The 27,111-nt window shown below is 46.0% G+C and overlaps 1 protein-coding gene across 4 annotated transcripts; it reads right to left on the bottom strand.

Moving 5' to 3' along the window:
- Positions 1 to 1,799: 1,799 nt before the first annotated feature.
- SMIM29 (small integral membrane protein 29) lies at positions 1,800 to 14,463 on the bottom strand. 4 transcript variants are annotated; one of them, XM_081195924.1, is made up of 6 exons: positions 14,329 to 14,463; positions 14,022 to 14,107; positions 9,377 to 9,548; positions 5,851 to 5,876; positions 5,277 to 5,382; positions 1,800 to 2,860 (listed from the first exon to the last, which is right to left on the bottom strand). In XM_081195924.1, the coding sequence occupies exons 3-6, from the start codon at positions 9,485 to 9,487 to the stop codon at positions 2,798 to 2,800; spliced, it is 306 nt and encodes a 101-aa protein (XP_081052050.1). In that variant the 5' UTR covers positions 9,488 to 9,548; positions 14,022 to 14,107; positions 14,329 to 14,463; the 3' UTR covers positions 1,800 to 2,797. The 4 variants fall into 4 exon arrangements, with proteins under 4 accessions (XP_081052050.1, XP_081052048.1, XP_081052051.1 ...); XM_081195922.1 differs by having other exon boundaries at positions 9,377 to 9,552; positions 14,329 to 14,461; XM_081195925.1 differs by lacking the exon at positions 14,022 to 14,107 and having other exon boundaries at positions 9,377 to 9,552; positions 14,329 to 14,442.
- Between the last annotated feature and the right edge of the window lie 12,648 nt (positions 14,464 to 27,111).

Raw genomic sequence — 27,111 nt, 5'->3', positions numbered from 1 at the left:
AGTGAAATAGCTGGCCTTATTAACTCAAATCAGATACTTCCCTCCTTCCAACAAACTGGTCATAGCTCTCCTGAAAGACTACAATCTTATCTGTGCACACTTATCTGAGACTCAAATCCCACTGAGCTGAATGGGGATTCAGTTATGAACAGAGTTGCTTATGACTGCAGTTCAAGGGCAAACCTAGCTTGGATCTGATTGCTTGTAACTATATGCAGCATCCTTCTTAGACAGATGTAAACACTGCTCATGTATATTTGAAAGGGAGAAGTTAATGAAATGTGTGTATGCATATATGTATCTAAGGGCCAAACCAGGAAGGCAAAATTCTCTGAAATAGGTTGCACAAAATTCCTACATAGCAAGAGCAGGCTACAAACAAGAGACGTAAATGATTTATATGTATACTACCCATTCAATAGCCATAGACTCCCTAGGTAAGCCCTGCCACCTTACTGTTCTTAGTACATACACCAGTGCAGGCTTCCTCAACCTCGGCCCTCCAGATGTTTTGGGACTACAATTCCCATCATCCTGACCACTGGTCCTGCTAGCTAGGGATCATGGGAGTTGTAAGCCAAGAACATCTGGAGGGTCGAGTTTGAGGAAGCCTGCACTAGTGTCTAAACAACCATCTCAAGTGGTGAGACACTTGGCCACAACTTCCTGTTGCGTACTAGGCTAAATCTAGCACCTCTGAAGTAACTTGAAAATCTTATAGCCTACCCCTGATAGATGGGCCAGCTAACATCTCCTGCTGATGCTCATGTAGCTAATAAGCCTTCCACATGGTCAGTAACGGCACAAAGCTAAGCTAAATGGGAATTTCATTTCTGTGCACATATAAGGCTACTGCCTGAGAGCAGAACTCAAGTCAATAGGGATTGCCCTCCCACTGCCACTATTAATGTTTCCCAAACAGGAAGGATAATAACAGCACATCCCAAAATAAAAGTGATCATTAGAAGGTGGCCATCTACAAAGGGATTCTTTTCTGAGCTGGTTCAGTCAAGTTGATTCGTGGCAGCATGCCCATAGGTTGAATAGATCCAGAGGAGCTTAGACAAAAAGCTACACTTGGAAGTGTACAAATGAGTTAAACTGCATTGTGATTGCTTTATTAGGCTCTTGCCTTCTGATGCCTGCAAAACTGCTTACTGCTTTAGTAGGATGCAATTTTAGGCCAGGTAAACTCAATCCCCAAACCTGTTATATCAGTTTAACCAACATGTGAATTAGCCAGGTGTGTGCTTAAGAATGACAAGGAGGCAACTGGTGCAACGTGCGCTATGACAAGTTCCCTAGTAGTCAATTTATCATGTGCAAATTTAAAGTCTCTTTATTTCCACATCCACAGACTTCATTTTTGTTTTTCTCTTGACAGCTAGAAATTATCTAGAACCAAAAAAGGCATCATTAGGTGTCAAGACATTTGCACTGCAGGGTCAGAGAGCACCAGCCTTGCTCTCTAGTACTGGTTGCATACAAGGAAGACCATGGTGGATAGCCAGAACGCTGAAGATTGAAACACTGTTTGTTGGGACAAGAGAAAGGGAAAGAGAAAGGCAAAGGCAAATGAAACAGTTCAAATACATGTATTGCCCAAGTCACCTGTGAAGCTCTTAATCATGCCAATAGGTTACGTTCAATAGCTAGTTCCCAGCTTGGCAGCCAACCAATGGCAATGTTTTTTCTGCTTCGGCAAGGCCAGCAATGTATCTTGCCCCCAGCACTTGCTTAAGCCGCTGTAGTTGGGTTAAAGGTAAGTTATAAAGCATTACAGGCTACAGGAAAAGCTCGAAGTTTTGCCAGAGATGCTCCTGTTCAAGGCAAACTTTATTTACAAAACAAAGACAAGCGCCCAGATACAAAATCGTCATTGTAGAAAGAAGTACCCAACTCAACTTAAAATGCTTGGTTGAAGAAATATATTAAGGCCCCTTCTAACTGACATACTAACTAGGAAGAAGGAACCTGTGACCTTCCAAAGGTTGATGGGGTACCACTTCCATCACCAGTGACCACTGGGCCAAACTGGCTGGGGATAATGGGAGTCCAACAACCTCTGGAGAGCTACAGGTTCCCCAACCCTGTGCTCCCTGCATAGTGCTCCCAGCAAAACTGCATCCCCCTGGATACACTGTTGGGCACATGTTCATTACCACATGTTTCCAACTGTAAAATGAAGGATATAATACTATAACACACACCCCCAAAACAAAAGATTAGCTGTGCAACGTGTTCACTTTCCCTGCCTCCGTAGAGGGGCACATCATGGGAACCCAGCGACCAAGTGATGTACTCATTATGTATGGAGACATTTAGGATAGCTGGCATTTAGCAATTGCACTGTAATGTCACAACTGCTGCGGCTATGACACTGCTGTCACAAAAGGAAGCAGAGGTCAGTTGGGTTTTGTATGTTTTTCATAAAGCTGAGCCTTTCAGGACTGTAGTTCATAGTACCTGAAGTGTCAGGATCTTCAGAACCTCCACCTATATCCATCTCAAATGAAATAGGAATGCCATGCCAAGCCAGAGCTTTTCCAGATCCATACGTGCAACTCTCTAGGCTGCTCTGTGCACAAAATCTTCACAGGCAAGTGTGTCAGCAGCAGGGACCCACACCTACTCACCTCCCTCACTAGGAACCTAGGCAAAAGGACACAGTTCTCAAGTGGAAAGAAAGGCAGTAGGTTCAAACTTAATGGCCCTTGAGAGTACTTAAAGTTGGCATGCATGCCAAGTAGATGAGGTCATGTGTCCACAACTTGTCGTTGGTCTGAGCTGAGCAGCATTAAGCTTTCACATCCATAAAAGAAGGGCGGTAGGGTTGATATCCTCCCCAGGCTCGCATCACCTGCAATGTACAATAGACACTTTCATTGCATCCACCCGATCAAGTACATCCATCATACCTTCATCAGCAATCGTCTCATTTTCTCAGAATAAACACTTCCCACAACAGAGCAGTCTTATATTTGCAACTGAGAGCAATCAGCTGGCAGTTTCTGTTTCAAAGGGATTGTTTTTCTTCTTGCACTGTTTTGAGCCAAATCAGCTGATTGACTGGAAATCTCCTGCATCATGCCAGAGCCAGAAAAGAGAAAGCAGACACACTGCGAGTTCACTGCTCAAAGTAAAAAGGCAATTGACATTTACCAAAATGAGTACGAGAATTGATTCTACCAGCGCACTAATTAAATTTCTGCTGAACATCTCTATTATGGGACACCTTACATAACTAGCTCTAGACACAACATGGCTTCTGCTGGTAGAAGTGGTGGTTAGACCAACGGAAACTGAACTTCCATTTTTTATTCTTTGGGTGGAACATTAGCAGGAAGAGAGCTTGTACCATGCACGCCAACCGCACAGTTGCCTGTATTGCATCTATCTTCCAAAACGCATTGAGCTAGCAAAACTCTGCAGACAATGCAGGCGTGTTAAGGCAATGACACCAAGGCTTCAAAATGCTTCTGGGTCCTAGGCACGTGCCCCAGGCCCTGCACACAGTTGAAGAAGCAGTAAAATTCCCAAATGATCAAGAACCTGAGATTCCTCCACTCCCCACAAGCCACAGTAGGGTTAAAACATTTTCATGCTTCTGTTAGCAGGTTGCTGACATATTATGTAACTATGAAAAGGGGCAGATGAACTTAAAACCAAGCTCACTATTAACACAACGGCATAGATACTGATTACTCATAAAAGCTGTAGACACTTCTTTGCTAGAAGAACCCCTGCACAAATTAGGTATTGCTTGGGTCACTGACCCAATTTTCATCAAAACTCCATGTTGGTTAGCATTATTAAACATATGCTTGGCTGCTTTTAGGCTTTGACCACACCCTTTAAATGGTAGCTCAGCTGTAGTGCTTGTCTGTGGCATTCCAATGGCTTAATGCAATGGTTCTCAAACTTCCAGAAACTGACAAACAGTAAGCTGGAAATGCCAGAGAACTAAGCACCTCATTTTTCTAAATGCCACCCCCTCCCCATTGCTGTTTTTCACATAAGAGGCTGAAGATGGAAAGACTAGGGGACATTTTCAAAAACCCTGTGCAAATGCAGTCCTTGACACCCAAAAGATGTCTACCCCAGCTCTAATGTACTAAAACGCTAAGAATGGGTGCAGCCACTATTTTTTCTATTGGAGTGAGTCATCTCTGATCTATGGAAGAACACCAAAGAGAGCCAATCCAGTGAAAGATTGCTTTAAAATGTAGTGCTTATATGCCTTGGAACCAATCCACATCCAAATCACAAAACCACAAAGTTAAGAAGCACATGCGTCTTACACCAGGTGTGGGGCAACTCTCAGCTGCATGCTATGCAGCCCTTGTTATCTCTGGCAGGCTCCACCCATGGCTTTCCTGCCTGGGAGAGGCACCCTCCTCCCCACTTGAAGAGAGTGTGCTTTGTAAGCATGGATCCCACTGGATTCATGCTTGCAAAATACTTCCTTGCCCAGGGCCAAGAAATTCCCGACAGAGTTATGTGAACCCATTTCAGAAAGGATCCTGAGGTCCTTATTCCAAAGCCCTTGCCCTCTAATCTGCCTAACAAAATTGCTGCACAGGTCTATTCCCCCTTTTGCACCGTGCCATTTTGTTCGTCGGAAAACACCTTGTCTCTCCCGAGATGCAGAAAAGGAAAGAAATGCAGGAAGGGAGCTGGGTGGGTGCATTAATGGATAGTTGGTATGTGAGTGGAGAGAGAGAAATGCCCCAAAGGATGGATGGTTTGAGAGGTAAGGGTATTTTGCATGGGCCTGCAATTAATTAATCATATTGCAGTGGTGCCTTGGGTTAAGAACTTAATTCGTTCTGGAGGTCCGTTCTTTTTTAAAAAAATGTATTTTTATTAAAGGTTTTCTTGATTTACAGAGCTATGTGCTAAGTCTCTCGTATCTGGAGGTCCGTTCTTAACCTGAAACTGTTCTTAACCTGAAGCACCACTTTAGCTAATGGGGCCTCCTGCTACTGCCGTGCCACCGCTGCACGATTTCTGTTCTCATCCTAAAGCAAAGTTCTTAACCCAAGGTACTATTTCTGGGTTAGCGGAGTCTGTAACCTGAAATGTCTGTAACCTGAAGCGTCTGTAACCCGAGGTACCACTGTAGTTTGTTCTTGAAAATTTGAAATCAAGCCTGGTAGCTCAGTTGATAGAGGATCAGACTTTTTTCCTGCACTGCAGGGGCTTGGATGAGATAGCCCTTGGGTACCCTTCCAAGTCTACAATTTTATGATTCTGTAGGTCCCAAGTAAGCTCACCTTTGTGTCTTCTGGCTCCACCAGAAGTTCCTGCTCAGCCTCATGGAGCTCCTCTGCAGGATCATAGCTGTACATCGGCAGCAAGTGATGGCGTAACCGGTCATACCTGAGAGACAGATCAGCAGAAAGAAATGATACCACTTTCCCATGTGGCGACTGGCTTTTATACAGGAGCAAATGCAAAATTAGGGTGGATAGATTAGTTTGCGGGAAAAGTGTTTCCCTGCACTGAAAGCCACCCCTATTCCCAGAAACCATTTCCCCCAGGTAGAAAGGGAAGGGGCATGCAACAGTTAAAATACTATTAATCTCCACACACCCACACAAATAATTAGCATGAGTCTATCTCAAAGAATCCCATAAACTGCCCAAAGCATAGAAACTGACTTATCATATGTAGAACCAGCTAAATAAACAGCTGATAGCCTTGCACACAAAAGCTTCTGTGTTCTCAAGCAGAGACAAAAGCTGTTTTCTTGAGCAAGAAAGGAAAAGTTGGTTCTGAAGAGCCATATGACCCCATACTCCTCATTTCCAACGAGAACTAATTGGTCACCCAGCACAAGCCCCTTACCTTCTCTTCTTCTGAATGTACATCATCTGCAATGTGAAAAGAGAAACAGCTATGAGAGAAGCATACAGAGCATCTACGGATTATTTCTCCTTTCGAGGAATGAAGCATGGAACAAGAAAGAAAAGGATTAACAGGGCAACAGACGCCAGCAGCAGAAGAAGCATTTCCTACACCCGTCCGCAGACAAGGAGCAAACCTGACAATGGCGATGTCACACGATATTAGGCTGCAGCATGAGAACCCCTGGCTCTCGGTATTGGATGACAACAAAGATATCAAGAGAAGCCGCTCCATGACAGTATCTATTTATTTATTTAAAATATTTTCATACCCCTTCTCAAGGAGGGAGCTTCACAAAGCACACTGCACTCTCCATTAGCCCTTTCCACTGAAAGGAAACAAAGGGCTTAGCCACACTTGTCTCCCCTGAGGAAAACCGCTCTTCAGCACTTAATTGGAGCAAATGGCAATTTGGGTTTTCCCCAGATTGCTGTTTGTTCTGGACTATCACTAAAGAGCGGGTTTTCCCTTGGAAAGGAGCAGGGCAAGGGGGGAACTGCTCCCCCTTTCTAGGCACGTCGCAAGCAGAAGTACGAATAAGCCCAAAGTCCCATCCTATTATCCATTTTTTAGGCGAAGCAAAGGCAAAAGAAGAAACTACTTATTTTAAGTCCACAGCTTCTGGGCATCCTTAAGGGAAATGGCAGTCACAAGGGCCAGATTTAACACATTAAAATGGTGGGTTTGTCCAATAATTATTATTATTTATACCCCGCCCATCTGGCTCCTGTTTAACATAGAACAGGGAAATATTTCAAATTCCCTCCACTTGGGGCAGGGAAAGAATCAAGATTCTCAAGAGTCATACTCAAGTGCTTTATTCCTCCTCTCTCACAATACTGCTTTTCTTTTGTTACGAGTCTTTTAGATTGTACAAATAAATGATGATGATGATTATCATGGTACGCCTGAGGGCAGGGAGTGTCTTACTGAAATTTGCAGTTTACTCTGGGAGCCTTTTTTGGCTGAAGAGCAGAAACATAGGAAGCTGCCTTTGACAGAGCCAGACCATTGGGTTCATTGGGCTCAGTACTACCTGACACAGATTGGCAGCAACTCTTCGGGGTTTCAGAAAAGGGCTTCTCCCAGCCCTCCCTGGAGATGAAAGGAATCAAACCTGGGACCTGCCGCTAAGCTGCAGCCCATATGAAAACACTTCAAATAAGTAAATAAATAATATGTATGCCCTGTAAATTATGAAGGACACACTCATGTCGAGCTTCTGCCTTTAAAATACTTCAAAACAGGGGCCCAGTCCTTTCCCATTTACTCCTTCTATATTCTTAAGACAAACTTAAAATGAAAGGAAGTGCTTCCTTCAAAACCAGATCAGCAATTATGTAGTTTAACTCAAGGTACCTACACCCAGCTACAAATTACATCACTGAAAGCAACCCTTATACAGCAGTATCTAATTTCAGGTGCCCAGTTAAATGAGTACATGAACTTTATCTAGACCTGGCTTAATAACCTAATTGCTAAATCTAATTTGCAACCAGAGCCAGCTGCAAAAGGTGACGTTTGAATTCAATGGGCCTCTAAGCACATTCCAAAACCAGCCTTCTATTTTTCAGAACTGAACTGAGCTCACTGTTCTTCCACACAGGTTAGCATTCTTCATTTCAGCAGCCTAACCTAGGTAGGAAAAGCCATTTTGATGTTGCTATTACTAAGCAGCTGGGAATTGCAAACCCATGCCAATCTAATTCAGATTCCCCCAGAGATCTATCTGGAGATCTAGCTCTACCTTCTGCCCACTTCTGCTTAGCAGCCCGCTGATTACAGTAGGGTTAAGTAAAAGCTAAAGGTTATTGTAGTACAGGGCAGGGGAGTTTGGCTGCCTTCTAGCTCAACAGGAAGGGGAAATGGTTTGGAAAGAAGGTGCAACTTTATAATGCAGAAGTGAGAAGGCAGAAAAGGTGGCAAGGCTCAGCAGGACACAGTGAATGACTGAGCTTCCCCATTCTAGAACAAGCAAAGCATCAGCCAAACAGACCAAGCGCTCCTCACTGCACCCACTCATGCACCTCACCAGATGTCATGCTAATTCCAGATGAGGCTCAACAGTTTCTGAGACCAATTTGGCAACACCGCTGGTAAGAAACGGAAGCGCAGCTGAAACCAGGACCAAATACCGAGACAACAGCCAGCTGCCCAGCCGCTTGATTTGAACCAGCTACTTTTACAAGAGATTTGCTCAGGGATTTATACTGGGGGGGGGGGGGAATTTTGGGGGGGAGGGGCAGATCCATGCATTCCATTGCTGTAACGAAAATACATTTTTGAACCTAAGCCTCTGCTTAACTTGTTGTTGGTAAAGATGGGCAAAGCTGCCCCACTAGATCAGTGTGTTTTGCTACTGTTGATGTTTCAAAGTATGATTTGGTTTATATAACTTATGTACTATTCTGTTTCCTGGCTCAGTTCAAAGTACAGTGGTACCTTGGGTTACATACACTTCAGGTTACATATGCTTCAGGTTACAGACTCCGCTAACCCAGAAATATTACCTCGGGTTAAGAACTTTGTTTCAGGATGAGAACAGAAATCGTGCAGCGGCGGCGCAGCAGCAGCAGGTGGCCCCATTAGCTAAAGTGGTGCTTCAGGTTAAGAACAGTTTCAGGTTAAGAACAGACCTCTGGAACGAATTAAGTACTTAACCCAAGGTACCACTGTACTGGTTGTGATTAGGACCCCAATGTCTTTTAGAGGACCTCTCCCAATAGGAACCTTTCTCCAAAAGACCCTCATCTGGGTGCCATCTTTGAGAGATGTTCAGAGGGTGGCAACAAGACAGAGGGGCTTTTGGTGGTGGCTCCCCTTCTGTGGAATGCTCTTCTCAGTGGTGGCACTATCCACATCAGCACCAGATTAAAACTTATTTCATCTCCCCGGCATTTGGACAGTTTGTGACAAGCTTGATGATGGCCTATCGGACGAAATGTTCTGGATGCTGCTGTTTTTGAAGTTTTCCTGCTGGGTTTGTTTCTAGGTTGTCTGAAAAGTTCTAATGAAGTTAAGCCATTTTGGCTTTTAACCAAAGGTCACTTAGAGACCTTTTTCTTTCAGTATAGAATCATAGAACTGTAGAGTTGGAAGGGACCCTGAGGATCATCTAGTCCAGCCCTCTGCAATGCAGGAATATACAACTGCCCCTTATGGGGCTCGAACCTGCATTGTTGATGTTATCAGCACCAATGCTTTAACCAACTGCACTATCCACTAATAAAGCAAATTAAGAAGGAGGAGGAGGAGGAGGAGGAGAAGAAAAAGAAGAAGAAGAAAGGGAGGGAAAGGAAGGAAGAAAGGAAGGAAGGAAGGAAGGAAGGAAGGAAGGAAGGAAGGAAGGAAGGAAGTTTATTAGATTGTACTCTGCTCTCGGATTATTTTTAATGACCATGTTAGAAACCCAGTAAATAAATGTGTAGCATTTGGAGCTCATCTGGTTGAATTCAAGACAACTCACCACAGCTACGATGACTCCGACGACAGTGATAAGAAAAAATGGCACCAGAACATAGCCCACCAAGGAGTCGTTGGGCGGCCCAGCAGAGGTGGGCATAGTGGTGTTACTCATGGCATAGGAAGCTGTAGCTCAAGGGGGAACAGCAAAGCAGCTTCCGTCTTCATCGGACAGTCTGTCTGGCGATCACAAAAACAAACAGTCAAAAGATTAAAACACATTCTTCAAGCAGCCATGATCCTCTCTTCTCCTTCTCCCCCCCCCCAAAAAAAAACAACAACTGCGCATGAGGCGGTACATTAAGTCACAAGCCAGTCACATGTTCCCGCCCCCCTTTGCATTAGATTCGGTACTACAGAGGGGGTGAATAAAACCCTTTTAAGTGGTATTTAGCCTCGAGGCATGGATCCACAGTGTCTGAAGCAAGATAAAGGATTAAAAGGCAAGTGAGGAGGTTCTTTGCTACTGCTCTGTTAAGCAATGCTGTTTGCCCCAAGGCAGTTTGATGTGGAAGAAGCTGCTCCAATGGAAAGGAAGGACAAGAGCACTGCAAACACAGCAGTACAGGATTGGAAATTTTGCCCATTCAGCCATGTTTGGCTCGTTTTGCCAGTGGGGGGGGGGAGAGAGCAGGAGGAAAGGGAGAGCACCACCTGCACCTCCCTGCAATGTATACAGAGCACAACTCCAGGTTCAGTCATCTTAATTTGCTCCATCCACCAGTCCAAACCAAAAAGTCAAAAACCATCTTTTTTAAGCAAAAAGGGTCCCTCCTAATCCTGGGAGGGGAGGGAACCCCATTAATAATAATAATTTAAATAAAGTTGTTAAGTGCTTTATCTTGCCCAGTGCAACCCAAAGTGACTTACAAACTATTATTGTTACTGTTATTGTTACTTACCCACCCTAAGGGCCCAGGGCGGGTTACAACATTAAAACACAATATTAAACACAGTTTAAAACAACTCACAATCACAAATATAAGTTGGGTGATATAACTAAAGTGTCATAAGCCAAAGTAAAGAGGCACATCTTTCAGCTCACTCTGGAAGCTGTACAATGATAGTGCCAAGGGGACTTTTGCAAAGAGGAGTTCCACAGCTTAGGGACCACCACACAGAATGCCCTCTCCTGGGCTGCTGCTGCCACCACCCCCACCACCCCCAAACCTCTGATGGTGGAAGAACGACCAAGAGGGCACCCTCTGCTAATCTCAGCACCTAAGAGGGTCTGTAGGGCAGTGTTTCCCAACCTTTTTTGGGCAAAGGCACACTTGTTTCATGAAAAAAATCTCGAGGCAAGCCACGCCCCCTCCAGCCAGCCGATTGGCTGGCCAGGAGGCGTGGCCGGATGGGATTCCCCTGCTCTCGCGGGGGCTGAGATGGGATTCCCCGCTCACGTGGGGGCGGATGGGATTCCCCGCTCACGTGGGGAAGGGCGTGATGCCCGCAACCCCACCTCCTGGGGCAGGCCCAGTAGCGAGCGGATGCGCAGGCCCAGTAGCGAGCGGCGATGGGATGTGGGAGCTCGCTCGCTCGTCGCCCCGCGTGTGCTCGCCGCCGCCGCCCCGCCTCTCACCGCCCGACTCGCCCGCCTCCACGGAACACAAGGCAAAGTTCCACGGCACACTACTGTGCCGCGGAACACCGGTTGGGAAACACTGCTGTAGGGAACAGAGGCATAACTAGTAGTAGTAGTAATAATAATAATAAAATTTATTATTTCTACCCTACCCATCTGGCTGGGTTTCCCCAGCCACTCTGGGCGGCTTCCAACAGAACACTAAAATACCATAACCTATTAAGCATTAAAAGCTTCCCTAAACAGGGCTGCCTTCAGATGTCTTCTAAAAGTTTGGTAGTTATTTTCCTCTTTGACATCTGGTGGGAGGGCGTTTCACAGGGCGGGTGCCACTACCGAGAAGGCCCTCTGCCTGGTTCCCTGTAACTTGGCTTCTCGCAGCGAGGGAACTGCTAGAAGGCCCTCGGAGCTGGACCTCAGTGTCCGGGCAGAACAAAGGAGGTGGAGACGCACCTAGGCTTCCTTGTGCCCTTAGCAATGAGCTGTATCACACACACTCCGAGTCCCTTGCACCCCTGGCAATCATTGGCTCTTTCCACATTTCCTAGTGCTTTTTGCAACCCCCTGGGCCTGTGCCCTTGGCAGGGGCCAACCCAACCCAACCCTAGGTACACCCCTAGTAGGCAAGGAGCTCTTAGTGCAGGAGCGAAGTCTCCCTTCAGAGTGATAATCAGGCTCCCCAAGCCCTGTAATTAATTGGGGGGGGGGAGTAACAAGCTGTGTGCTTAAGGGCACATCTATTGGCCCCCAAAATCTACACTACTGGCACAGTCAGAGCTACTACTGGCTAAGCAGAAGGTCACCACTTACAGACCTGTTGCCAAGAGAGCAGGGCAGCTGTGCCTTAAGAAAAGCTTAGGGGGAGGGCCCATGGTTTGCACACAGATGGTTCCAGGTTCGATCCCAGGCATTTCTGGGGACATGAAGTCATGGAGGACCACCGCCAGCCAGGGTAAGACAACACTAAACTGGATGGGCCAAAGCCCTGATTCAGTATAAAGCCATTTCCTAGGTTCCTAATGTTTCCAAAGAATACACACACAGTGTCAAGACAACCTGTTCAGAAGCTTTCGGAGGACTCCCCTTTCATCATTTTGATTTTCATCTGCAGAAGGAACCAGTTCATATCTTAGGGATCCTCAGACACCGCAAGGAGAATGCCGTTTCCCCAAAAGTAGTTCATCCTAAATGCAAGTGAAATATGGGTCTAATCCTGAGACATGGCCGCGACCTAGCTTTGAGTTGGTTCAAGCCATGAGATACAGTAAGCCGTGTGGCATAAGTTCTATGTGGAGCCCCTCCCCCAAAGGGCACAACTCCTTTGATCAAGCAGTTTCCACCCCAGTCTCCTCACATTTCCTCAAGCTTTAAGATGGGCAGCAAGGTACTTTGGAGTAAGTTCTCAAGAGGATGAGGATGAGGATGACGACTGCTGCTCCATTTATATCCCACCTTTCCCCCCAAGGAGCTCATACATGCCTCTCCTCCGCCCTACATATTATCATCACGACAACCCTATGAGGTAGGGTAGGCTGGGGATTGACTGGCCCAATCCAGTAAACTTCATGGCTGAGTGGAGGTTTGAAATCTGGTCACCCAAGTCCTAGCCTGCCAGCCCAAGTACATTTTTACGAGGGAAATGTCATCACATCAAATGTTGGTGCTGATGATCATTCCTCCTTATCAACACCAGGCAGTTGTGCAACAATGAGATTAAAACTGGGGAAGGGGTAACGTGCTATCGCCCAAGTAAAATATTGCAGATAACTCTATAAGGCTTATCAGAGGTCAAAAACTTGCAAGCCAGCCGACCTGCACGTATACCAGTGTGCTGCAGAGTGGCTTGAGAAACGTATGTCTGGAAAGCTCCTCACTGCCTAGGGGGGATTGTTAGTTCACCTAACTATGGCCCCATCTGCACTATGCATTTAAAACATTACCATACCACTTTAAACAGCCATGGCACCCCCCCCCAAAGAACCCTGGGTACTGCCGTTTGATAAAGAGTGCGGAGAGAGTTGTTAGGAGACCCCCTAGTCCCCTCACAGAGCTACAATTCTCAGACTGGTTTAATAATAATCCTCAAGCTAAAACCTTCCCCAGCCCTTCTTTGCACTCTCCTCGAGTGTGGCAAAATATTATCCGTTTGTTTGTTTGTTTACTTATTTATTAAATTTCTACACCGCCCTTCATCCAAGGATCACAGGATGGTTTGCAATATAAACACACACAACACATACCATAATAACAACAAAACTACTCCAATAACGCCCTCCCACACACACTTCACGGAATTCTGATCGTGCTTCTTGCTTGTCTAGATTGGGGAAACCAGGGGGATGTGAGTGAGAGTGTGTGCAGCACAGAAACAAGCCTACTGTGCAAATATATATTTTATATATGCTCTCCTCACCTACCACTGGCATCCCTAGGAGGGAATATGGCCCTTGGGCTGTAGAAGGTCCCTCAACAGTATATCCAAAGAGCAACAAGGCCCTGCTCCCAAAAGGAACCAAACTGTTCGCACTAAAGGACTCCAGTACACTCTCAAGAGCACAGGTTCATTGGCCGGCCCTGAACTATGGCAGGCCTGGGCTTCAAATCTGCATTCACCAGCGTGCAGCTAGCTAGCTAGCTGATTCCCATCGTAGTTCATTTCAGAAACGGCTCCCCTACAGCCAGCCTTCCTTCCACCCCAGCTCACGTCCAGCTTCCCAGTGCTCTCAGGCTGCAATCCTACACGCAAAGAAGCAACCTCAGTTTAACAAACAACTTCCTCCCGAGTAGGGATGCTCAGAATCGGGCTCCAAGGCTGCAGTCCCGCGCTGTGCGCCTTTCTATTCGGGAACAAGCCCTCCTTAATTCCGTGGCGCATGCAACCGAGTAAAAACATGCAGCAGCAGAGAGGATTAGGTTGCATAATTATACAGGGACGCGGAACAGCAATTCGCAACGAGAGCGCAATCCCAGCAGCGTCACTTGGCAACTGGGGCCAAAATCCGGGGAGGGCCAAGCCTTGCCCAGCAAATTTAAACCCCTTTCTCCGACTCCAAGCAAGACAGCTTACCCCTCCAGCACTCCCGGAGGCCCACGACAACAGCTCCGGGAACTGTCACGGCCCCAGTTAGGGATCCATCTTCCTTTCTCCCGAACCTAAGAGAGAGAAAAGGACCACGCGCCGAAGAATCGGTTATGGTGTTTGCTCGCCAGGCTTCCGCCGCCCCCTCTCCCACGCCAGCTCTTCCTTCTCGTCTAATCCACCTCTCCATTGGCTTTCATTGCTACAACCCCCGTCCCACCGCAACCCCGGCCGCCGCCGCCTCCGATCGCTCCAAACAGACCCGCCCCGGCCAGGCGATCAATCGCTTCCTCACCTGCGCCGCCGCCGCCGCTCACGCCGCTCACGCCCCTCCAGCCGCCACCAGGAAGAGCCGAGAAGCGCGTGACTGACAGCGCAGATCAGAGCCAGAAGAGCCGCGGCCAATCCTCGAGGGGCGAGGAGGAGCCGGGCCCGGGCAAGCGTGGGCAGGACAACGTGCCATGGGCAACTGGGGACGGTAGAGGGCAGCAGGCGCCTGAATAAACGCGAAGGAAGGCCGTAATGACGAAAAGCATCAGGCTGGTTTTTTGAGATTGCACTGCGTTTTTATCCGTGTTCAAACGATGTTATCCGAAATGCGTATGCAGCCCGTATTTTGCAAGAAGGTACTACGGCCTGATGTGCTGTTTCTCAAACCAGCTTCACAAGGATTGGAGTTCCTAATTTGTCTCCAGCAAATTAACACCTTAACATAGTAATCCAACCATACTCGGTTATGGTAATTTATTATGATACTCTAGTAATGAGGATTCGGAAGAGGATGCTGCTGCTGCTATCACACCATCCCAGCTGATCCTTCCTAAGAGCTTTGCTTTTAGCTCTAAACAAGCTGTGTGTGCTTTTGTTTACTTTGCTGGGTATGCTGCAATATGCAGTGCCAGTGGGACACCTGCTACCTTAATTTTCCCAGAGGTCTTTTAGACATTTCCTCCATGGGCCCTGAATCCTTTAATTATTTTGAAACACTCCTACAGTACTCTAGGATCTCTTACGCCCAGTGTGTTTATCACATTGTCAGCCACTAGAGTGCCTTCCCTGACTTAATGCCCTCCTGATTTTTTAGACTACAATTCCCATCAGCCCCAGCCTGCATTTGCTAGCTAAGGCTGCTGGGAATTGTAGTCCAAAACAACTGGAGAGCATCAGGCTGAGGAAAGCCTACGCTAGAGCTCACGTGGTCTTCTTTTTAGAAATTGTGCGTTGCTGGTGGCTGCCTGTATGAATGCATGGGGCAGGGGCGAAGGCACGCATTTTTTTTAGAGGGGGCTCTGAAAAAAGGGTTATATTTAAAATGCATGTTTGTCGCTGCTTTACGTATAAAACGAAAAGGGAAGGACCCAGAAAACCTTTCTGCCAAGGTGAGTCCCAGTCCCAGACGTGTGTGCGGCCAGGCTGTTTAGATGCACCATGAGGGGAAAGGCCAGTGGTGTCCGCCTCCTCGTATTCTAGGACTGAAGGTTGGGGCAGGAAAAAAGTGGTTCGGGAGACAAAATATGTTGTTTCTTGGGGGGGGGGGTTAGGAAGAGACGACACACCCCCTGTTGCCCCCTCTCGCGCGTAGCTGACGCTTAATTCGTTTGGCGCACGCGCGCATCCCCACGCCAACACGGATAGGCGGTACAACAAAGGGGAGGCGGAGGGGAGGAGCAGCCGCGAGCCCCTCGTCCCGCCCCCAGCCCCGTCTTCCGAGGAAGCCGGAGGCGAGGAATGCGCGCGCAGAGAAATGCGGCGGAGACAGAGAGGCCAGGTGACCTTTCAGCCTCACCTGCCAGGGTATACTGTACAGAATATGGTGCTTTTAAAAATAATAATAATAATAAATGAATGGCGCACAACTGTGCGTTTCTACTCAGAAGTTCCCTTTAGTTCCGTGAGGCAGACTCCCAGGAAAGTGAGTAACAGGACTACAGCGTAAGGACAGGGAGATTTTCAGATTATAAAAATGAAATATGTCCCCCTGGCACAAGAGGGTGCAAGTCTCAAGTCATATTCAGCACGCCTCCTATGCATTATATTGAAAATATGTACGACAGTGCTGAGTGGGTTATTATTGTTACCTCCATACTCCATATACTGAAAGATCTGTGGCCAGGAGGGGGCTCTCTGGTGGCCCCAAAGCTGCAGGATTCCTTCTTGAAAGAGGTGTATCTGGCACCTTCATTGTATAGCTTTCCTTGGAGGCTGAAGAAGCGACAGAGATATAAATTATAATTAGGATGCACCCTGTCCTCCTGAATGTAAATTGCCAAATATATCATCAAAATAAAAACAATAACCCAATAACGCCCCCCCCCCAAACCCTACATTTTAAAAGGGCATAGGATGTCAATCAAATCAACCAAAGGCCTGGTTAAGGAGGAATGTTTTTGCCTGGGGCCTAAAAGTGTATAATGAAGGCGCCAGGCGACTTTCCCTAGGGAAAGCATTCCAGACAAGGAGCCACTGCAGAGAAGGGGCGTTTTCGTGTTGCCACCCTCTGAACCTCTCAAGGAGGAGGCACACAAAGAAGGGCCTCAGAAGATGATCTCAGGGTCCAGGTAGGTTCATATGGAAAGAGGTGGTCCTTGAGGTATTGCAGTCCTGAGCCGTTTAAGGCTTTATAGGTCAAAACCTGAACTTTGAATTGGGCCCAGAAATTAATGGGTAGCCAGTGCAGTCAGACTAGGGTTGGTGTAATATGCTCAAACTGTCTTGCTCCAGTGAGCAACCTGACAGCTGAATTCTGCACTAGCTGAAGTATCCAAACCATCTAGAGGCAGCCTTACGTATAACCATAGCTGTCAACTGTCCCTTATTTGGCGGGAAAGTCCCTTATCCAGGCGCCGTGTCCCGCTGCTCTCCCTTAAATTTCCTGGGTTTCAAAGAAAGCAGCTCCTCTCCCTCCCTCCCTCCCTGCCAGCCAGGGAGGAGGGAGGCTCCAACTGTGTTGCTTGGCTACGTTGCTTACCCAATAAGGAGTCTAAGAAGGACTGGGGGGTGGAGCTTGCATGCCTTGTGCCGATCAAATCAGCCACGTTGCCTGGGGACTCGCCTTTGCTCAGCGCTTCCCAGCGGAGAGGTGACGGTGGTTTTCCTTGCTGCATCCCCTTTGCTGGGTTGCTGCGCTGTGGGAACCATCGCTTGAGGCTTTGTTTGGCTGCTGGGTGGGCTTTCTGCCTTTGGCTCAGAGGGGCTCAGAAGTTGAACATACCTGTGCTAGGAAAATCCCTTATTTTGGCTGCTGATCCCTTATTTTTGAGGCTGCTGGTCCCTTATTTTCAAATCTGTAAGTTGACAGCTCTGCGTATAACACATTGCAGTAATCTAACATTAGGTTACCAGAGCATAGACAATAGTAGTTAGGCTATCCCTGTCCAGATGGGGGCGTAGCTGGGCCACCAGCCGAAGCTGATGGGAAGGCACTCCAGGCTACTGAGGCCACCTGAGCCTCAAGCAACAGCAAAGGATCCAGGAATACCCCCAAGCTGCGACTCTGCTTCTTCAGAGGAAATGTAACCCCATCAAGAGCAGGCAATCTCCCTCCCATCTGATCTAGGGAACCACCCACTAACAGTGCCTTAGTCTTATCTGGATTGAGTTTCAGTTTGTTGGCTCTCAACCAGTCTATTACTGAGGTAAGACACTAGTCCAGCACTTCCACTGCCTCACCTGCAGATGTAAAGGAGAAATAGAGCAGAGTGTCATCAGCATACTGCTGACAACATACTCCAAACCTCCAGATAACCCCACCCAGCGGTTTCATGTAGATGTTAAACAACATGGGGGATAGGATTGAGCCCTGAGGAACCCCACATTGAAGGTTCCATGGGGCTGAAAAGCATTCCCCAAGCAACACCCTCTGGGAACGACCATCCAAGTAGGACTGGAACCACCGCAAAGCGGTGCCACCCACCCCTAGTTTGGAGAGTCGTTCCAGAAGGATACCATGGTCAATGGTATTGAAAACCACTGAGAGGTCGAGAAGAATTAACAGGGACATGTTTCCCTTGTTTCTCTCTCTAAAGAGGTCATCATACAGGGCAACCAAAGCAGTTTCTGTGCCAAAACCAAGCCTAAACCCCGATTGAAATGGATCCAGAAAATCAGTTTCTTCCAAATAATATATATGCAGAGACTGGTTTGCTAAGACAACCCAGTGAGGAGACATTTGAACATTTATAAGTGTCTCCATGCACAAAAGCACATTTTAGCATACCGCTGCAACACAAAATATGGAATAGTCACCATGTTCCAGTTGGTTGCCAGTCATCTGCCCTCTTGGTATGTTATTTCTGGTTTTTGAAGTTTTTCATTTGTATTTTACTGGTGTAATGGAATTTGATCTTTATTGCCACGATGTGCAGTTTACAATGTGCTGGATAAAATGAAGAAACCAATTAAAATATTAATGTTTTTTTAAAGAATGATAAAAATGGATCATACTTGGAACTACCCTTCTTCACCCATTCAAATGTAGCACAGAGCACTGGGTGCACCTGTCTTAATTTTGGGACTTAGGAGGGGGAAAGGGGGCCCTAGGAGAAAAGAATAGGTAGGATAACAAGCAAGCTTTGAAGCCACAAGTCTGTTTCTAAGAACAGGGTAAACACATACCATACAAGGCAGTTCTAAAGTACAGTACATCTTTAGCCATATGGCCATAAATATTATTTCCGTTTACAATAAAAACAACATGGTTTATTTCTTCTTCTTCCACCTCAAATATCACTAGCAGGATGATACATATAGTAGATGCCCTTTTATATAAAACTAAACAAATAAAAATTAGATAAATAATTTCTCAGTCATAAGGGAGTTAAAAAATGAAAAGTTATGGGTAATTTTCTGTTATAACAATGAAGCAAGTTTATATAATAGGATTTAATGCTATATGCACTTTTTTTTAATCCAACCACTTTTTCTAATTATATGATTGCATAATATTTCTCCTTCCTGGAGTGGCTATGTGTGCTTCTACTACCATGGTAACTACTTTGCTTCTGATTCAGCCATATGGTGTTATTCCCCTTTTCCACACTGATTATCGTGTCTCACATTCTATTATAGCTAGTAAAGGAGTACAGAATACTGTTTTAGGAGGACACTCTCGGAAGTTGCTTCTTTCTAAAATGCCAAAAATTGTTTACAGCTTGCAACTGCCTACAATTTTCTTTCCACAAAGGCTTAGAATGAAATACTAGTTAAATGTTATATATACCACCTAAAGTATACAGTAGGAGGAGCATCTGTTTGTAACCTTCTCTCAGGTGCATAGCATTTATGTGTATGTGGTAACTTTGAGGTGCTAAGAGCACTTTCAAACAAGCAGTTATCCACCTACATATATGAGACATGTACAGTCCCATAAGGACTGGACCACATGTTTTAATGTTCTACAAGTGCTTAATTTTCCAGAGGTACTATTATTTTGAGAAGTACAGCTGTCACAGTGATACAGGTACTCCCAGTGGTTGTTCCTGCAATAAATCAGTAGTAAAGTGAAAATACAGAAACACCAATGAGTGAAAGACAGAGGTGCTATGTGTCTCAGGTTCTCACATCCTGCCCTGAACAGGGGTTACACTGCCCTGGAAGGAGCAGGTTCATAATTTGGGGGTGCTCTTTGATTCAAAACTTCCCTGGAGGCTCGGGTGCCCTTGGTGGCTAGGCGTGCCTTTTTTCAGCTCTAGCTGATTCCCCAGCTACAACCTCTTTTGGACAGAACTAGCTTGGCCATTGCACTCCGTGCTCCAGTAACTTCTAGATTGGATTATTGCAAGGTTCTCTATGTAGGGCTGCCCTTGAAGATGACTTGGAAACTTCAGCTGGTCCAAAATGCAGCAACTAGATTACTGGCTAGGGTTCTGTTTATAACCCGTTTTAAAACAGCAGCATTGGTTGTCAATTTGTTTCCGAGCCCAATTCATGGTGCTCACATTAACAACTAATGTGAGTCCTAAATGACTCAGGCCCCCAATATTTGAAAGAGCATATCCTTTCCTACAGACTCTCCTGAGTGCTGAGGAGGTCCTCTTGGTAGTTCCTCCACCCTCAGAGCCTCAGGGGAGTAGGGTTTGGCCTGGGCTTCATCCTGTTTCACAACACCTAAAATATGATAAACGAGACTGCAGATAGATGGTGTCAAAGCAAGTACTTATGATTTCAACTGATCCATTAGCTCAATAGCTTACAACCAACGCTACATAGCTCAGCATTCCTCCAAAGACTGCAGCTTACTTAGGAGCATTGGGTAGTATTCAGTTTTGTTCAGAGTAGACCCACTGAAATTAATGAACACGACTAAGGTCCATTAATTTTGATAGGTCTAAACTGAGTAAAGCTTAGGTGAATACCATCCATTAAACTTCCCTGAGCAGTCAAGTATCCTAGTGCTGCCAACGAAAAAACAAAAAAGGCAGGCAGGAGCTGTGCAAGCAAATTCTTAAAGAATCTTCCGGGGGTTTCAAAAGGTTGTAGCACGGCATTTTAGAACTGATGGCACAAAACACCTAAAAATCATTGCCACAACATTCTCTCTTTCTCTAACAACCCACTTCACCTTTCCTCAACATGGTCATAATGGCTACTTGCCTGATAAACATAGAAGTGACATTCATAGGCACTAAACCCATGCTGTGTCAGCAGAATGAAAAGAGGAAATAGAGCAGCAATTCCCATACTAGAGAGAATAGAGCAGAGCCCAGGAGAAAAAGAAAGGTATGATGAAGCTGCAGAATTGCAGCAGAGGAACAGAGAAGAGAAATGGCCCAAGACCATTGCACTTCTTCTGTGGTGATCTTTGTCATAACCCAGCTTGCTGCAGCTGCACTGCCACAAGTACATCTTACAGCGTAATTACTATCACCATATCAAAGCATTATGAATGCAAAGCTGCAGCGTTGCGGCATTTGGACAGAGCCGAGAAACAGCCCCAAAAGTTGTGTCTCTCATTACCCAAACACTGCTGCAACTACTTTGCCACAGCTACTTCTTGCAGTGTTATTATCGCTGTCATATCAAAGTATTATCAGTAAAAACATAAATCTAAGCTCCTTACAAGGCTGCAGATTCTGTCCTTGGCTAACATTTCTAGCCACTTGCAGCATTCAGTTCCTTGAGCGCCAACTGCATTCACCTTGAATAACTTCAGTGGCTTATCTCAGGCACAGTTGCCAACCAGGTTAATGTGATAAAGGCTTTCTCCCCACACCCTTAAGACCAAGTGAAGTTTTTCCCTTGCCCAAGCTGAGGGATCAAGTGAGCTCACCAATCAGCAGCGTGCTGCGGAGGCTGTCAGCTCCTGTGGGAGAATGTTAAAACTATTGAATCATAATAAGAATTGACATTGTAAATGCAATTAGTACTTGACAGGAAGAATTGAAAGAGGAGGGAAACAAGGGAAGTATACAACCCCTAGGGCAAAACTAAAATGGAAACACATCTTGCTTTCCCATTTTTAAAATAAGTTAATTCTATGGGCTGGCAAGACTGGCTGCTGTTATTCAACCAGGAAGTTCATAGTCAGCCCCCTATGTCCATGGATAGAAGCTACATCATCTGGTGTTCATAGTCCAAAAGAGCAGCATGGGGGAAATACTTCCCAACATACCTCATGGTTTCTTTGGAGGCAAATGAGCTGCCTCTTGTTTATATAACATCACAGGCTAATTCGTGCTAGCCCAGTCACTGGCTTTTTGTTTACCAGGGTTTATTCCTCACCTCCAACAGGCATTCATGGGAACTGGAAACAGATCTAATCTTTTCAGTGCCCTCAATGGCATTGGAGAATAAAACTTCATTGGCAATGGTTTCGGAGCATACAGCTAATGCTTTTAGCACAGATCTAATATTTCCTCATAGGGTTTTCTTTCCTTCAGTGTTTTCTATACAACTCCTTAGAAATCCTCAGGAAAAACAAGCATTTTACAGTACTGTGCCTTTATTGCTAGTACATGGCAACAGGACAATAAAGATAGATGTAGCAAGAGGACAGAAGCACTTTGGATACCCAAATAGGGTTCTGCTGCCAAAAGAATGACTTCACTTTTCTGCAGCCATTGGCAATTCACCAAAGAAATCATCCCAAATTTATCATTTGTCCTTCAAGCCCAAACTTACAGAATGCACAGAGATTTTTCCATTTATAAAAGCAGAAAACAAAGTGTTGCTGTTGTTGTCTGTAAAATCAGTCAACAGTTTTGCTGAAATCCAGTGAATTTGTGAACCCCCTAATGATTTCTAGGCTACAGCACAGCAAAGGACTTTTGGAAGTTCTCTGCCTTGTGAAAGAGCCTCAGAGATTCCTTGGCGGCTGAAAGTCAAAATTTGTCAAGTGTGGAGTTAACACGCAAAGGGCTTGTTCATGCTAACTTGGCAACCATGGATCCTGCTTGCTCAGTTACAAATTACTTGCATTTATTAAACGGTTTAGGACCACCATGCATGAAGAACCATCTCCTTCCGTTTGACCATGCTGGTCAAAAGAACATAAAAAAACCCAGCTGGATCAGGCCAGGGGCCCATCTAGTGCAGCATTCTCAGAGTGACCAACCAGATACCTGTGAAAAGCAACACAAGCAGGACCTGCGCACACAGCACACTGCCCACCTGTGATTTCCAGCAATTGCTATTCAGAGGAGTATTGACTCAGTTGGAGGAGGTCCTGCTGTGTGTCCCAGCAAATTTGTGTAGAGATCCTTTGTCTACAAACAGGGGTAGGAAATATTTTTTTTTAGCTCAAGGGCCTTATTTCTTTATGGGCAACTTTCCAGAAGACACATCATGCCACTGGTTTACAGAGTCGGTGCCAATTATGAGTGGGGCAACAGACACAAATGGGTTGTCACATGGAAGATGCAGCAAGCTTGTTTTCACCTGCTCTGGAAAGTAGGACCTGAACCAATGGTTTCAAGTGATAAGGAAGGAGATTCTGATTAAACACCAGGAATAACTTTAGGACAGGAAGCTGTTAAGGCAGTGGAACGGACTCCTCATAACTTGGACTCTCCTTCATTGGAGGTTTTTAAGCAAAGCTTGGATGACCACCTGTCTTGTATGATCTAGCTGAGATTCCTGCATTGCAGGCAGAGGCGTAGCGTGGGGGGTGCCGTGGCGCCGCAATTTTGAGAGGGGGCACAAACAGTCATGACCCAGGGCAGAGGAGCAGGAGAGTTGGTGGCAATGCTGCCGCCCACCCTCTCTGGCTGTGAGGCGCCTCACACCCAGCGGTGGAGAACACCCCACCTCAGCTGCTGATCACAGAGGGTTATACTAGATGATCCTCTTTCCAACTCTTCAGTTCTATGATTCTATTAATTCTACATCAATAAAGTAGACAACATTTGAGTCATGACCTCCTCATCTCCCCCTCCTTTCCGTTCCATTCCATTTTAGTTGTTTGCTTGTTTGTCACAACCCCCTCCCCAAAACACAAATCTCTCCATTCGGGCAAGCATGAGGCATTGTCACAGTTTAAGGTTGCATTCCAGTCAGGCAAAAGCACCTAGGAATATGGAGCAGGGTGGGTGAGTTATGTGACCTACAGGAAGCTTGGAGGGCTGCATTTGGACTCTGGGCCTAAGGTTCCCTACCCATGATCCATGTGGCTAAGGCTGGCTCATATATAAGGAAACCATGGAGTTGGAAGGGAGCCCAAGGGTCATTTAGTGGGGTGTCCTGGTTGCATGATATATTTAACACTAGTACAAATGTGATACACTAAGGAAATAGCCACAGCCCCTGAAAACCTGGTGCAGAGGACTACCCACATCAGCACAGAGTCTTTTGAGGAAGAGAGAGAGAATTCTGGAGAAAGGGGTTGGTGTTCTAACATCTTTGGCTGAGCTACCTGAAGTAATCCCGTTCCACTCCAAAGTAGCAATGATCAGTGTAGAAATTACAGTAGTTTCCCTCCCACTCTCCTCCTCCACCTCGCTTGATTTATACGTACCTGTGTGCTGGATACGTGGGGAAACCCGCCTAAACTGAAAATTACCTTAGGGCACAGATCCATTAATCGTTTGACTGAGAAGTCAGGCTGAAAACCACAAAGCCCTCGTGGAAGTGATGCAAGGTTTGATCATTTCTCTACGTTGCGGTGTTGACACATAAACGTGCACGTGGTGATAGATTAGCAGGCTGGACAGACACACAAACCCCAACAATGGTGGCCCTGACAGCTGCATGGCATTGCTGCCTGCATCTTTTTCTTTCCTCTCTCTCCTTCCCCTCCCCGCCCCAGTGCAGCGGGGTAACTAATAGCTTGGCAGACGAGGAAACAGAAAACACAAGGGAAAGACTAACCACCCCGTAGCACTGTTGCTCAGATCAAAACCTGATCCACTGCGCCCAGCTTTAAAGTTATGAGCGGCCTCTCTACCAGGACCGGATTTAGGTTTGATAAGGCCCTAAGCTACTGAAGGTAATGGGGCCCTTTATATGCCCAGCTGTCCTTTGTCAACAACAAACTGTCACTGTTGTTTGTGTTGAATATATGCTATATGATAATTTATGGACCTAACAGGTATCTAAAGCCATTTGCACTTAACATAATATGTATTTTATCAAAGTAATTGTTGAACTTATCTTATATTTTGGAAATGTACATCCAGGTTTTTTCCTTTAAATTTTTTGGGGGCCCCCAAGAGAGTGGGGCCCTAAGCTGTAGCTTGTTTAGCTTATACGTAAATCCAGCACTGCAGTCTCTACCCAATTCTCAACTCCAGTGTTTGGGCAGCAGAGAGCCTCTGCTCTCCATCCAGGCAACAAAGTAGGCAAGAGCCAACAAGTCTTGGCGTGGAAGCTGCAGCTCTGTCTGAAAAGGTATTATTCAGCCCGCCTGGCCCATATACGCAGTTTGCCAACCTCCTAAGTGGAATCAGATCTCCCTTGATGCGCCCCATTCTGGTTCCACAGCTTGCAGTTAACTATTCTCTCCAAAGGAACTCCTCCCCACACCGGTCCTCTCGATGGCCTCCCCTGGCTTTGCTCTCCAGCTGGAAGCCGAAGCAAAGTTTGGAGGAACATGCCAGGCATCCCTTCCTGGTGATCCTGAAAAGGCTCCCTAGAGGGCGTGTGCCCTGATCGGAGACTGCCCCCATTCCTAAGGCATATGGCATGAAGGGGCAACAGAAGGCGTGTCAATAGACCTGCAAAGGGGGGCAGGGAGAGGAAGGTTTGCAGAGGAAATGCACCCTTAAAGAAAAGCAGGGAAGATGTCCATCGTTAAGGCTGGGAGGGAGGAGGGATGACCTGTGGCTTTGCAGATGTTGGCCCCCAGCTGCCAGTAGTCCCAGTCAGCATGGCCAATAGTCAGAGGTGGTGAGGACTGCAGCCAAGTACCCAACAAGTCTAGGAGGATGAGATCAACAATTTATCATCATATAGAAGAAAACTACAGCTGAGGTTTTCCCTCCCATTTAATCACAGCTAAAAATAAAGGCAATCAATTTCAAGGAATGCTCCCTGGAAAGCTTATGTACTAGGTGTCAGCCCTCTGGTGGCACTGAAAATATTTGCACTTGCCTACGGGGAGAGTTCTATTAAGGTGCTGCCTCCGAAAAACCTGGCTTTCAAATAGGACCAGCATCACCAAGAGGATTTTGACTTTTTAAAAACCTCTCCCAGTTCACACATACACACAGTTTGTATGTCCCAAGTTTCACCCCCTCCTAACTTATGATGGAGAGAAGTAATTAACGGGAAAGAGACCTATCAATTATTATTAGCCAGGATGGCTAAAAATAAAACGGCTGTGGGTCCCATGCAGCCCAAGGCTAACTGGTGTATTAGCAGTATCATCTAACATGTTCCTATTCTGATATGCATTGGTATTTACCAGGCACTCCTATCTCCATTACTGAAAACCAATCATTGGAATGCTAATACTGAAGCCAATATATTCCTCAGGGCAGGCAGCATGACTCCAACAGTAATGCAGTGTGCTAGTCCTACACATGTAAATTATTTGTGTGTCTCAGGCAGGAACTACTGACAATGTGCAGTTGCTTCCCCTCGTATTTGCCTTTATCCTTAACCTTTCTCTCGGACTCTTCTTTTGTTTGAGCTTGGAGACCGTTTTTTCAAGCACAGCACACAAGGTAATGAATTCAGCAAGAACTGCTTCATAAATTACGAAGTGCTACACACACTGCAATGTTGGAAGCAGCAGCAGCACACATCGATTTCATCATAAGCATGCATGTATACACACACCCCTGGGAGCCGGAGCCAAATATAACTCGTGGCCATATGGACAGTGGAAAGGGTACATACACTCCAAGCCAAGTCTTACAGCAAGTGCATGCACACACCACAAACTATGACCATTTACTTGGCAGTGTCCCAATGAATTCATGGGAGTTACTTCCATGAAGTGAAATGTCCTTAAGATAGCACAAAGCATTGTGACTGAGGTACAACCACAAAGAACTAAACCCAAAACTATTTTGAGGTTTTATCGGTACAAGTTCTAACTGTTGAAAACACTAATGCAGTGCAGTTTTAAGACACCAAATGAGGTGATGGCTTTCCTACACACAGATCAGAGATGAGGAAACCTGGGGGAAACCTCTGCCCATGCCACACTTCCCACCAGCCCAGTTCCATGCCCTCCTTTGTACTTTGCCTGGCTGGAATGTGTTTTTGAAATGTGACGTTTGCCCGCTTAGGTTTATGTGCATGTGTGTGTGTCTGCATAGAAATCTGACTTCCGTGCATGACTGCAATGTAGTTTATGGTACAAGATTAGAGTCCCATCCATTGCTCTACCCACTTTTGACTCTGGTGTTACCCTCCACCTTGATTGGCATGGGACCACGAAAGGCCTCTCTGTGCAATCAACTGTATTGCCATACCCAACTCTCATGCCTTTTCTCAAGATGTTGTTTCTGTAAAGGGATTTTTCCTTTCATTTCTCAATCGGCACATTACAATATTTTGGATACATGCAATTCTTCCCTGAGAAAGAGCAGTTAGTCACGGATACACAAGTGTTACAAGCACCTTCTGGGAATGACCTGTGATGGAACGAGTGAGATGTTTCCTCTTGCTGCACCATTTTGTGACCTTTTAAACATTT

This window comes from Podarcis bocagei, assembly GCF_964188305.1.
Source record: "Podarcis bocagei genome assembly, chromosome: 5".
Taxonomy (NCBI): Eukaryota; Metazoa; Chordata; class Lepidosauria; order Squamata; family Lacertidae; genus Podarcis; species Podarcis bocagei.
The sequence above is the reverse complement of the archived record's forward strand: the minus strand, read 5'-3'. Positions and strand labels throughout refer to the sequence as shown.

What these genes read in the sequence shown, in the direction of transcription:
- SMIM29 (XM_081195924.1), bottom strand. Translation starts at nt 9,487, where the DNA reads ATGAGTAACACCACTATGCCCACCTCTGCTGGGCCGCCCAACGACTCC. An exon ending in TACATTCAGAAGAAGAGAAG is followed by an intron (nt 5,383 to 5,850) that starts GTAAGGGGCTTG and finishes TCTGTCTCTCAG; the next exon opens with GTATGACCGGTTACGCCATC. An exon ending in TGGAGCCAGAAGACACAAAG is followed by an intron (nt 2,861 to 5,276) that starts GTGAGCTTACTT and finishes TGTACATTGCAG; the next exon opens with GTGATGCGAGCCTGGGGAGG.